The 13,823-nt window shown below is 41.1% G+C and overlaps 1 protein-coding gene across 1 annotated transcript in view; it reads right to left on the bottom strand.

Annotated features, from left to right (window-relative positions):
- Positions 1 to 1,191: 1,191 nt before the first annotated feature.
- PLD1 (phospholipase D1) overlaps positions 1,192 to 13,823 on the bottom strand; it is a 192,017-nt gene continuing 179,385 nt past the window's right edge. The window contains exons 26-27 of the mRNA XM_040621604.1: positions 7,966 to 8,083; positions 1,192 to 6,349 (exon numbers count right to left, since the gene is read on the bottom strand). Coding sequence (XP_040477538.1) covers positions 6,125 to 6,349; positions 7,966 to 8,083 — 343 coding nt within the window. The 3' untranslated portion in view covers positions 1,192 to 6,124. The remainder of the gene's footprint in view (positions 6,350 to 7,965; positions 8,084 to 13,823) is intronic.

The following is a 13,823-nucleotide window of genomic DNA, read 5'->3' as shown; positions in this document are numbered from 1 at the left end:
ATTTTTTAAATTGAAGTAAAGTTGACATACAATATCCTTTTACTTTCAGATATACATCATAGTGATTCAACATTTTTACACATTATAAAATGACTCCCCAAAAATCTAGTCACCATCCAGAAATCACTATCATTTTATTGCCTTCTGGAAGTGAGAAAGAAGTCCAGACCATGGGTGTGGGCATGGGGTGTGTTGTCCTCTCTATTCGAGACGGCCTGCCTCACGTTCAGAGAGTAGATGAAAGGCATCTGCTGTGGCTTGATAGAAACACCTGTGTGCGCAGCATTGCGCTTTTACCTACCTATCTCATTGGCCTTCACGAGTGAGGCTCTATTACCACATTTGAAGACCTCTGAGAGGATTATTTGCTGGCAGAGTCCCACAGCTAGCAAGTGGCAGGGTGGAGCTTTGGGGTGAGCTCTCTTGAATGCTGAAGCCCATGCTTTTCCCACTGGTGTCTGTTGTTCAGCCCCACACCTATCCCTCATATACCTGGGTGTTGTATGTACGCCCCCGGAGTCTTGAAGAGGGGGTAAAGGACAGTCTCAGGGCCATGACCATTCCTGAGCATGTACCTCCAGAGCTGTTGAATGAGCTGAAACATGTCAAGTGCTTAGAAGACGTCCTGGCCAACAAATTCACTCATGATAGCTATTACTGTTATGGGTAGTAGTAATATGGCTGTTTCCTGGTTTCTACTCTGGTGTCCTCGAAGACTGACATTTATTCTATTTCACCCTAGGCTTTGCTGTTTTCTCCAGCTTGGTAATTCCCCTACTTGCGCCCAAATGCCTCCTATTTCAGGCACTTTCTTAGTTTGAGAATGGCAGTAACTTTGCACTCTCAATTCACTAGAATGTGGACACCAAAAAGGCCCACCTGCTCTGACTCGTTCACCGATGCGCCCCAGCACCCTCACTGGCCTTCCTCAGTATGTGCTGACTGGAAGCTGTCTCGGTCTTTTCAAAGAAATCCAGCACCTCACTCTAGCATCACACCTCACGGGTCAGAGGCCTGGGAGAAGCAGAGGACGCTGAGATCTGAGGCTACCTTCGTGGGGGCCCACGACTGGGGTGTGGGCGGGGGCTCCACAGACACGCTGTTCCGTCTCAAGCTCAGACATGCAGCACTCTGGCTCTCAAGACCCCGGTGCAGAGCAACGAATCTGGTTTTCAAATAAAGGGACACTGCTGATTTCACACTTTTAATGATTTAATTAATGAATATTTACATTTTTAAAAAGCGGTTAAGGAACCAGGCACAGAGAGCATTGATTGTGAGGCAGAGAATGGATACATGGATCATTTCCAATGCTTCACAGATGGAAAGTTCACGGGAAACTGAGTCTTCCTGAGTTCACAGTTCTCATTCTGAATACAAACCCTCCAGCCTGCCCATCCTCATTTTCTAACACTTTAGTTACAAACATTGTCAATGTATGCCGATGAGTGCTCAGCTGGGAGACGCCTGCTTTAGCTGACAACATGTCTTTCCAGAACCAAAACCATGTGATTTTATTCCTAAAAGGACTTGACCTTGTTCTTCAAATAAATCCATTGTAGAATGTTGGGCTCTGGGATAGGGAGACTTGAAAACCTTGTTAGGGAAGAGATTAGAACTCACCCAACTCTGTTTGGTTGAGGGACGCTGTCTGGACATTCTCTGCTCCCTCTAGAGGAAGGACCAGTAGGCTTTTCTTAAAGATGGTGAATATTTTAGGATTTGCAGATCATTTGGTCATGAATGCATGGAAATGAATGGACGTGGCTGTGTTCAAATAAAACTTTATTTACAAAAACAGGAGGCCCAGCCTTGGTGTGCCAAGTGCTGCAATAGAGGTGAGGCTAGAAGCCTGAGTTCTGTCCAGATTATGGAAATATTCTGAATGGATGTTCCTTGTCAAGTATTTTGTGTATGTGTGTGTGTGAGTGACACGTGCTTCAACTGCAATACTTCGGCATGAAGTTTTAGAGTGGTTTAGGAGAATATCAGTACCTTTGGCCCAGACTATTTTGTGTGAAGAATCCAAGTAGATCTACATTAGGAGGGCGGGATGTTCTGTTTCCTAGTGTGCAGCAGAATTAGGGTGACATTCACTCACGTGCATTTATCAAGAATAAAGTGAACAACTATAGTTGCTTGGGCAAAGAGGAAGTGAGCATGCACCTTGGCTGGACTGCCATCCTAGTCTCTGACTTTACAACCTCCAAATGCTTAGCGTGACACATTTTCATGTATCGTATGTTTGATTACTGTTCTTAAGTTACAAATTAAAAATAGTATAAAGGAAAAATAAAATAACCTATAAGAAATTAAGTCATAAAACATTAGGTTCCTTTAATGAAAGCTTCTAATCTCAAGTCAAAGTCAGTGCCATCTCGCATGTGAATTACATGCCGTCTGGAATCATTTTATGGTACCTAGCCACCCCCCTAAAAATAATTCGAATCCATTGACTTTTCGCCTGCAACTTTCTGAGAGATGCTGATGAATTCTTTTTCTAGTGCTTTTCTAGATTCAAGAATTTCTCAAGGCCCACCCATTTGAAACCTCCCAACTGCCAGTAGTAATTGGCCTCCAAGGATCTTCCAGGGAAATAAAAATGTATTCCTAAGCACACTTCAAGTCCTTTAGCCTTTGCTCATTTTATACAACAGAGTAGAGAGGGATGAGGAGACATGAAGGACCCTCTCTGCCCCTGCGTAGAGGGTGACAGACATCAGAAAACGCTCAAGGGCCGTATCAAATCAGGGATGTTCATGAGACGATTACCTCTGGTAAAAAATAATAATATTTTGTCAGTCACTTAAAAGGGAAGTGAAGCTGAAGATTTGTTGTAGAAGCCTCATTTTGTCTTTTCAGAAACCCTCTTCTTGTCCTCTAGGATGGTTTACATAATAAGGAGGTGCCCTGCCTGGGGACAGAGGCCGAAGGAATAAGGGGTGAGGAGCTGCAGGACGGGGAGGTTCTTCTTGAAGAGCGTGCAAACCGGGTCTGCCCCTAGTCTGACGGCTGCAGGAAGGCTTCTCCGCCCGCTGTTTTCACCTGGGAGACGATTCGTTCATGATACATCACAACTTCCCAAGTTAGCACACAAGAGATGAACTGCTCACGTTTTTGACCTACAGATGAAGTTTTCTTCCAAAGGTGCTACTAAAAGAAAACCAATATTTTGTTTTACGATATGCCACTCAATTATCTAGCGACCGCCTCTCCGAGCCTCTGCGCGATGCCTTACAGGTGAGAATTAAGAACATCCCAAGGAAGGGCGAGTCACCGAGTGGACACTTGATACCCAGCAAATGCCTGCACCAGACCTGCTGTGTTGAGTATCCTCCAACGACTGAGCTTGGACAGTCCGGACAGTTTGAGTGGCTATTCGACTTCCTGCCAGTCCTTTTGTATAATCATAGAATTTTCCCTTCTTGAAAATAAAAATTATTACAGAGATTATCAGAGTATTGGGTACAGCATTTATAGGCATTTCAGAAGATTACAGTTGACTTCAAATGTGGAGCAGATTCATAATAGCTTTTCAAGGCTTTGAATCATTTGCATTTTAAAGTTGATACCAGATATTGCAATGTTAAAGATAAACTATTTGAACTTCTATTATTAGGTAATAGTGGTGTCAGAATGATGGCTAATTAGACCATGCAGTACACCTCGTGTCCACACCCCATGTAACTTGCAGAATGTTGCTCTATGTAAGCTGCTGTTGCAAATAGGCCATTATTGCATAGAATCTTCCAGAAAATCCACCCAAGTAAAGCTGGTAACCTCTCTCTTTGCAGAAGAACATCTTGCCTTTCAGAAGGTGCAGTAGAAAGGAAACTGGCCCCAGAAACCAACAGTAAGATTTCTTGCCTGAGATGCCGTAAGTTTGTCATTTCATTAGCTCTCTCCTGCACCTCGTTTATTCACCCACCAGTTACTGAGCACCTCCACTGTGCCCAGTACTGTTCCAGGCTCTGAGGATACACTATGAACAAAACACAGCAAAGTCCCTGCCCCGGGGAGCTTACATTCAAACAGGGGAAGACAGATGAACACTTAAGTACATGATATCACGGTGTTCAAAGCAGCTTAGAGATATCCTGACTGAAATCTGTTTACTGCCTCTCCTCACTTGTGGACAGTGATGACATCAAGAGAGAGGCTAGGAATGGACCACAGCAATTTCACTAGTCCTGCCTCTACCATCTCTCAGATGGGTGAACTCAAGTGCGTCCTTCAACCAATCTGGGCCTCAGTTTTGTCATCTATAAAATGGGGAGAGACTGGACTAAGTGATTTTTTTTTTAAGAGAAGGGGACGTTTTAGGCTTTTATTTTTCATGGTGTTAGGAGAGCATTTTGCACAAAAACAAAAGCCAGCGTGTTGACTGTTCTATAGTTTAAAAAATATTTAAAAGTAAACTATTAGTAATCCTTCAGTATTCCACATCCACTCAACCCTTTAAATGCCAATCTAAACTTCATAAATAGCAAATGTCTTATTTACAGCTGCTATAGAATGAAGTTGTTTTACCACCTTCAGCCATCTGAGAAATTATTTATTCATAAAGCATAGTCCCACCTCATTTGTGAAATGTTCTCTAGGTGTGAAATCCTCTCCTGAGTGTGACATTCTCTCCTACTCACCCAGGTTATTGACTTTGTACTCCTGTTTAACCTCTTCCTAACTCCATGAAAACAAAGATTGGGCCCTCGCTTTTTTTTAAAGAACGACTCCAGTGAGATTCTGTCCCGGGAATCCTTACATGTGTGATCAATGCACCTGCATCATGTTTTACGGGCACGGGCCTCTGGGAATGCACAGCAGCTCTTTAGGCTGGAAGAAGAGTTCCGTTTAGGAACGTTAGAGCTAGGGTGCACCAAAGGGAACGCTACTATTCAAAAAGGAAAAATGGGTTTCCAGAACGATTAGTAGACTAGGACAATGTGAATTAATGAAGATCCTAACCTCTTTGGAAGCCTGCTGGAATGTTCATGCATATTTAATGATACAAGTTAAATAGCAAGTATTTTGCAATCAATTAATTTTTCTTAAAGAAGGTAACATAGCTGAGAGCTGAATGTCAAATAAGGTTAGCCTTCTACTTATTAATTTCGTAGGAGTTAGGAAGACTCTGGTTCTCTTGAAAGACAAATTGCATTCACTGGTTTGGTTTTCAAATGTAGAAACTCAAATTTCAATCAATCCCGCAGCTAAGGATGATAGGAATTTTCCAGGACTATAAGGAATCTTCTTTTCTTGTCTGGATCCGATCCCCACAGCCACCTTGCAGGCTTCTGAAGGCTGCGTTCTTTGTCTCTGAGTTTCATCAGCTGCTGTGTAATGAAATAGCCTCCATGTGTTTTCAAATTTGATCGGGTGGACCCTATCAAAAGACCATATCTTGTCATTGCCTTTGGAGGCAAAGTAAAATCTCTGCCTCAATAACCAAATTTAATTCCTTCCTACTGCTCTGTGGTGTTAAGATCTATAGTGTTGATGTTATCAGAAGCACCTAACATGGGCAGCTGTATACATAATGTCTACCCTGTCCTTTCAGTCACTGAACAGGGATAAGGACCACATCCTTGCTTGGGTGAACACTCCTACTTCAGGACCAGATGGGCAGGGGTATCCCCATTACTTTAAAGAACCTGGAAGCAGCATCGCAACATCCTCCAGTTATAAACAATATCTTAAACCGTGTGTGTATGTACTATGAAGTGAGGGCAGGTGCAACAGTCATCAGCTGCATTCATGAGGGTCAGAGAAGAATAAGGAGGTTTCGACAATTTCTGGCAGCCTCCATCACAGGCACAGGTGAAGTTTTGTTAGCAAAGGAAATGCATTTTGGTGTACACCGTGGAATTCGTTGTTGAGCATGTGCTCCCAGTAAGAATACAGTCCCTTTTTCACAGGGATAAGCAGGAAGAGTTAGAAAGCCCACCTGATGTTCAGCGTCCTTCTATCAGTAGGACCGCAGTCCTGCCCGGCCAATCCAGGGGGTGCATGGGGTGGATCCCTGCGTGCACTGGGGCTGGCTGCGGCTCTGAGGATCTCCCTGAAGTCACTGTGTGCAGTGCACTTTTCAAGGTGGAAGTCCTTGAGCTGCAAACGAGTATCACCCTTAAGTCCAAACCTCTGTGGGCACTATGGCTTCTTTGGTTCCAACGGAAGGCAGTAGGCTTTCTTCAGACAGGAAATAAAAGGGGAATTGCACTAAGAACCCGCGGATCTTCTTCAGTTCTTCCTCAGCTCTAATGGGATCTTCCCTTGCCAAGATGGGCTTGGTTATAAAGTCTCTCAGTTGAATTAAATTGTGTACTTCATCATTGGGAAGGCACCGGAACACCTGATTAAAACACAAATAGGAAGAAACTAGGTCATAAGTTTAAAAGAAAAGATATCCCCTTTATGGAACACACTCATTCCGAGAGACAAAATCTTTGCTAGGTTTATGGCACAGCACAGACCTGATTAAGAGTTGCTTCTCTTATTTGGTACCAAGAAACCACTAGATTTGCTTCCATCAAAAAAAAAAAAAATCATAGACAGATCCTTCTAGCTGATCTACACAAGTCATTGCCTTCAGGATAAAGTCAAGCTAGTGGTAGGGGAATTCCACTGATGTCAGCCCACATTCAGGTTAGGATTTTGGATAATAATTCCTAGAATTTCACTGGAGGTTCTGGTCTAAGAGGAAAATTGCAGATTATATTGTCTCTAACTTTTTATTTTCAAAAATGTTCATATCTGTACTTCTACTTAAAGTTATCAATTCTACACTTATATTGCTAATTGAAAATGAGCTTCCCATGTCAGAATACTTCCCTCCTAAATACTTCGGCATGTATTAAGCATAAGAATGTGCCTATATAACCACAATAGCATTCTCACAACCCCAGAAAATCAATTCCAAGTCATTTACGATATGGTCCATATTCAGATTTATCCTATGTTCCCAAATGTTTTTTTATAGCTGCTATTCCACACCCCCTGCCCCCGCCATGAGGATCCAAAAAAGGCTGTGCACTGCATTTTTAAAATTGCATTTTAAAAGACTCCATGCCCATGACCTATTTGCTCGTGGCCTTGAGTCCGCAGTATGAAATAAGTCTATGTAGACTGTCATGTTTCATTAGGAATGATGAATTCTCCAGGCTGGAAGGGACTCCAGAAGTCATGAAGAACAACACACTCTTACTCAATTTCTCAAAGATGGTCAGCGGATCTCAGCTTGGATATTTTCTATGACAGAAAGCTGGCTACTTCACGAAGTAACTTGCTCCGCTTTTGGACAACTCTTAACTCTTGTACATTCTTTATCATAACCCAAGGATAGAACTTACCAAAAGATACATTTGGCCTCCCTAACACATGGAGCTGGTTTTAAAACACCTTTCCAAAATTAGAGATGCCCAACAAAGGACGTGTTTCGTTATTAGTAAGTTCCAGCATGAGGAAGGGTACCATTTACTATGCACTATGTGCTAAATACACTTAAAAGACTATTCTTTATTTTCATAACCACCCCAGTGAATATTCCTTCTGGTTTATAGGAGAAGAAAGGAGGGCTCAGAAAGTCAAACACTAGATACAAAGTTATATCACCAGCAACTGGGTGAGCTGGGTTGAACCCAGGTCTAACTCATTTTTGGATCCCATCTGCCTCTTCTCTCTGTGTCACTAGATCCGTCCAAAGGCTGGGTAACCACCTTTGCTCAGGATGGGATCCCAGAGTCAGAGGAGAGATCAGAATGCCACTAATGGCTCTTCTAAACCATAATCCATCATATTTTTTGACACTGTTTTTTAATGTCTACAAAGAGGTATTTTATTACAACTAGGAAATATACTGTTTTTTTACACTCATTAAGAATACTCTGTACCAATAATATGCAGTAATAATGATGTGCTTTTGTGATATGATTCAAGTAAAAAAGGTGGGGGGTGACACGCAAACCTCACCTTATCATAAATTGTAGCATTTCGAGCTGCCGTTGCAACCCACACCTCCTTGAAGAATTTGTCACTCACTGGATCCTGAATGTTTTCACTTGGGTCAGAAAGATAGCCAAGGACAACCCTGAAATACAAGTACCCTCCAAAATGAGTAACTGAGATAAAGAAGTTTGCTGCAGGCATTGTTTCTAATGGTAATGTAATTCAGGCACTCAACCATAGAAGTCCTTTTTTAAAAAAAAAAAAAAAAGAAAAAAGAAAATCAGAGGAAGCCATTAAAACTGTGTGTGTGTGTATATAAAACCTTAGTTGCAAAACAAAACAAAACAAATCTAAGCTGTTATGATGCTTGGAAGTTTTAACTGTTGGATAGACAGAGAGACCTCAGTTTAGTTCCAAGTGAGTCCTTGGAATTTGGCCAAAGCGGGTGAGAACTTTGGAGGATAGGGTTAATATTCAAAACATGGGCCAGGGGGCGCCTGGGTGGCTCATCTGGTTGGGCATCTGACTCTTGATTTTGGCTCAGGTCATGGTCTCGGGGTTCTGGGCTCAAGTCCCATGTTAGGCTCCATGCTCAGTGGAGTCTGCTTGGGGATTCTTTCTCTCCCTCTCCTTCTGCCCCTCACACTCCTCTCTCTCTCTTTCTCAAATAAATAAATCTTTAAAACACACACACACACACACACACACACACACACACACACACCCCATAGGCCAGCAAATGTACTGAGCCCTTTCCAAGAACTGTCTCAGTAAATCCTCAACAATCTTATCAAGAAGCAACTATTATTATCTCCAGTTTACAAATAAGGGAACTAAGGCACAGAGAGGGTAAGTAACTTGTTCAAGGTCATCCAGCTGATAAGCTGTAGATCTGGGACTCCAGACCATCTGACTCCCAAACCTGTGCTCTTAACCGGGATGAAATACCCCTTTCTCTTCCATCTCTCCCTATTTCCCTCCCTTTCTCCCTTCCTTCTACCCTCCCTCCCTCCCTTCTTTCTCTTGGGCCAAGAACAATGCCAAACTCTAGGGTACAGAAATGAATACAAAAGACATGGAGCTTCTTTGGGTAATTAAACTTAATGGGTAAGATCAACAACGAATAAATAATTATCCTTAAAAAGAATGAAGTACTGTGATAAATACTGGGTGTGCTTTAAAAGTATGATATGGGAGTAGTCAGGGATCCCTCCCCCACCCTTCCTGTTTGCCTGACCCCACCTACCATCTTTCAGCATTCAGTGCAAGGCTTCCCCTTGATTCATGGCTCCCCCTTCTCCCATATCCCATTTTTCTCTCTCAGTCCTCAGAGATTTGAACATTCTTCTTTTGCTCCCCCACTATACTTCATATATGCTTTGTTTTGTCAGAACACCTGCAATACTTGACGCACTTTTTGTTTTTAACAGGCTTACGTCCCACATTGAGCAGGTTAATTCTTCAAGAGAACATGGCCTGGCTACTCTCACATCCCCAGAGTGCTTGGCTAAAAAAAAAGCCACATACTAGATGTTGTCTGACTTGATCATATCTAAACAGCGGACTGGAAGCGAGACATTCTTAAGCAAAGCAAGATAAGCTTTAGAGGCCATATTGGAAAATAACCTCTAAATGAAATGAAAAACCCTTATACTTACAGAACACCTTGGAGGAAAAAAAAAATTCAACCTCAATCCTGTGAGGTACATGGTACATGATTCCCATTTTGCAGATGGGAAGCTAAAATCTGGAGACATACTACTAACAAAGCTTTCAAACGGAGATTTCAAACGGAGTCTAAAGTCCTTCCTCACATGCCTGATAGGTTCAAAGAAAATCAAAAAGGCTTATGTTACATTGAATAGAAGTGAGGAAATAGGTCTTAGAATGACTTTGGCTTTGACGCTGAGTGAAACTGGGACATATTGCAGACACTGGAGCAGAGGAGTGACAGGATCTGACTTACATACGAAAATACGGCTGCTGTGTTGAGAAGACAATGTGCAGGGCAAGGGCTGCAACAGGGAGGCCACTTGGGAGCTCCTGCAGTAATCTGAGTGAGAGATGGTGGGGGCTTAGACAGTGGAGAGGAAGGTAGAGTAGAGCCACAGGTTTTACTGACAGAGTAGGCATCTAGGCATACAATGTGAGAAGAAGTGATGTCATCAAGGATGACAACGGGGTTTTGGCGTGAGCAACTAGAAGAATGTGGTTGCCATTGGCTGACATGGGGAATTCTGTTGGTAGAGCCAGTTTGTGAGAGAAGACCAGAAATTCCGTGTTGAACCTGTTGAGACTTCCATTAAACATTCAGGGGTAATGCAAAGTAGGCAGCTGGAGAAATGAATCTGGACTTGGGGAGAGGGGGCCTGTCTGGAGATATAAATTTGAGAACTGGGGTGCCTCAGCGGGAGGGAAGAGGAGGAGCAGCCAGTGAGCCTGGAGAAAAGCAAGGGTGTCGTATCCTGGAACCACAAGCAGTTCACCAAGGAGAACTGTGTCAAATTCAGATGAGAACTGACCACTGGATTCGACAGTGTGGAGGTCCTTCTATGGTTACCCTCTCTGTATTTAAATAAATGTGGATTGACATTATTGTTCTTAATGGTTGCATAATTTCCCATCATGTGAAATTTCTTTAACCAATTATTTTATTATGACCTTTTGGATGGTTTCCAGTTTTTCATTATTCTGAACAATTTTACAATGAACATAATTTATTCATCATGCATAATACTTTGTGAATTTATAGGACTCTTTCCCCAGAAAAAACTTTAGAATTAAAATTTACTTCAAGAAAGGCTCTTCCAACACAGATGCTGTAACCATGCACGTTCTCCCCAGTCATCCCCAACATGATTAATTCCTGAAAAAGCTCAGCCATTTTTACAAGGATAAAAGGACATCACATTTTAGTTTCAGTCTGCACTTTTCCCACTATCTAAAAATTCTTTAAAATAAATGGATTTGGCACCATGGGCTCACTTAGGATTTTTTAGAGTTTTATAACCTAAAAATTTTATTTCCACTTCAAATAATGTCTCCTTCAGACTGTAGAAGAATAACTTTAAAAATGGATTTAAGGGGTGGTGTTTGCACCCAGATGCTGGCTGTCATTAACACCCAAAGCAAAATCTGCACCAAATCTGAAGGACCGTGCAAGTTATGACAACACATTATAATAATACCTCTGATGGGGATCGGGTCTAACCAGCTGCAAACGTAGCAAAAAGAACATTTCTGTGACTTTGCTTTTAACTTAAAACAAGAGGTGACACAATGTGTCCACCAAGTTATCAGCTAAGAGCTTTTTTGTAGACTAAGTATTTAAGTAAGTCTGTAACAGGTAATTTTTAGTAATAAATTATTTTCCCTGTCAGTTTTCTCATGTTAAAATGCACAGTAAAATGAAATTCTCTGGATATGCTTTTGAGGACTAAGGTGAGGGAAAACTCACCTGATTTAACGTAGGTGTGTATAATGGGAATTATTTAATGATTAATGGTTTATGCATCAGTGGAACAGGAGGAAAACTGCAAGAAATAGTTCCTGTTCTCTCCATTCCTCATGTCTATCGCTTTACATGACTCTGAGCTCTACTTGGGTGGATAATGGTTTCTGTTGAGTGATGGTTACATCTGTAGAGTTGGATAATTTTCTAGGACTTAATGAACTGTTCGGCACATAGTTGCGACATTCAGTGCAGTACCCTGATGTTTGACGCTATTTGGAATTGATTTCACATCGAAATGTGTCTCTCTGTTTCTTTTCAAAAATAACCCAGATGGAAAATGGATTGAAGCTGCATTTTTTTTTAAGTGAGAAAATGGCTGTATTCTAGGCCTGAACATTATCTTTGAGAACATTTCCTAATAAAATCAACATGAGGTTTTTTGTGGTGCTTTTTAATATATTAGCTGTGTTTGCCATTGGGGCAAAGTGAAAAATGATTGTTCGCGAACAAATGCCTCTTTAAGACAGTCTGAAAATTGTCAGTGAATTAAGAGCACCTGAGAATATGGTTAGCATGAAATGTATAAGATCAGCATAAAAAAGTTAAAATAAAACTCTAATGATTACTGAAGAGCAACGCCCCCCAATAATGAAAACCCTAGAGCTTTATTAAAGAAAAATTCAAAAAGAATTTGAATAAATTGAAGTCTATACTTCGTTCCTCAAGAGGATGACTCAACATTATAAATACATTAATCTTTTTATATTAATCTATAAATCTACCGTAATCTCAACAACAGTAAAAAAAAAAAAATGAAGAGAACATGAATAAATAATTCTAAAGTTCATGTGGGAGAGTGAACGTCTAAGGGTAGGCAGATTATTCTGCCAAAGAATACTGATTTGGGAATTGGGGTGGCAAAAAGCAGTATTAAAGCACACAGCTATGATGATGAAACTGGTGTCACACTGGGATGCAAGTAATCAGATTATAACAGCACCCGATGCAGAGACTAGAGATGAGTGGGGCTATACAGCGACGCGGGGTATCGTAAGGAAGCACCGTATGTTAGAGCGGCGAGGAGTCCTGTACATCATTCAGTTCCGGATGATTGGAAGGCTGGGGGGGATGTTAGAGTCTTTACCTCATTTCGTACATTAAAATAAATTGCAGGTGTTAAATGTAAAAAGCAGTATCAAATAAGTACTAGAAGAAAATACAGTATTTGATCTTGGGTTGGGGAAACTATACTAAGCATGCAAGAAAAGGAGGGAAAAAACCTGGATAGATTTGATTAATCAGATTTTGAGTTTCCCCCAAATACTCTAAATATGATTCAAGGGCAATTGACAAATCAGATTTGCAACCAGTGTGACAAAAGAATAGCCTCGCATACACTTAAATTACTTATAAATCATTCAAAGAAAGGGAAACATTACAACAAAATGGACAGAAGACATGAATAGGCTAGGTAATTCCTAAAAGAACAATTAATTACTAGAACAATATGGCTAAGGAACACATTTTTTTGAACCCTCAAAAATGTAAATTAACATAATGAAATTCCATTTGAAATCCAACAAATTGGCAAAGATTAAATAAAATAATAGAACTCAGTGTTGGTAAAGACGGGAAGAATAGGCCCTTGAAAGCATTACTAGCGAGACAGCAAGAAGTTAGAGGGTAAAGGAAGCAGCACACTTTCTTTGATTAGAAATTCCATAGTTAGGATCTAGCTAAGGAAACAATTAAGAAGGTAAATAAGATGCTATCTACAAATATATCAACTTATTTATTTGTTTATTTATTTTAAAGATTTTATTTTTATTTTTTATTTTTTTTTAAGATTTTATTTATTTATTTGACAGAGATAGAGACAGCCAGCGAGAGAGGAAACACAAGCAGGGGGAGTGGGAGAGGAAGAAGCAGGCTCATAGCAGAGGAGCCTGATGCGGGGCCCGATCCCATAACGCCGGTATCACGCCCTGAGCCGAAGGCAACCGCTGTGCCACCCAGGCGCCCCAAAGATTTTATTTTTAAGCAACCTCCACAGGCAACACGGGGCTTGAACTCTCAACCCTGAGACTAAGAGTCACGTGCTCCACCGGCTGAACCAGCCAGGCACCCCCATATCCACTTTTTTATATCAGTGAGAACCCTGCTTATCAGTGAGGTATTAAAGGAGTCACAGCATACTCACATGATGTAATACAGTGCAGCCATTAAATGTTACAGAAAAATACTTAAGGACACAGAAGTATGTAACATTATTTACATAATAAAGAACTTCCCAGGACTGCAAGATCCTAATTATGTTTTTAAAAAGAAATACAGTATAGTAATATACATGTACTGAACAAAGGGGAATGATATACAGCAAATGTTAAAGCTGCTAGCTCTGGGCGGTAGGATTACAGATGAATTTAAT

The sequence above is a fragment of the Ursus maritimus genome, unplaced genomic scaffold (genome assembly GCF_017311325.1).
Source record: "Ursus maritimus isolate PB19 unplaced genomic scaffold, ASM1731132v1 scaffold_4, whole genome shotgun sequence".
Classification (NCBI taxonomy): domain Eukaryota; kingdom Metazoa; phylum Chordata; class Mammalia; order Carnivora; family Ursidae; genus Ursus; species Ursus maritimus.
The sequence above is the reverse complement of the archived record's forward strand: the minus strand, read 5'-3'. Positions and strand labels throughout refer to the sequence as shown.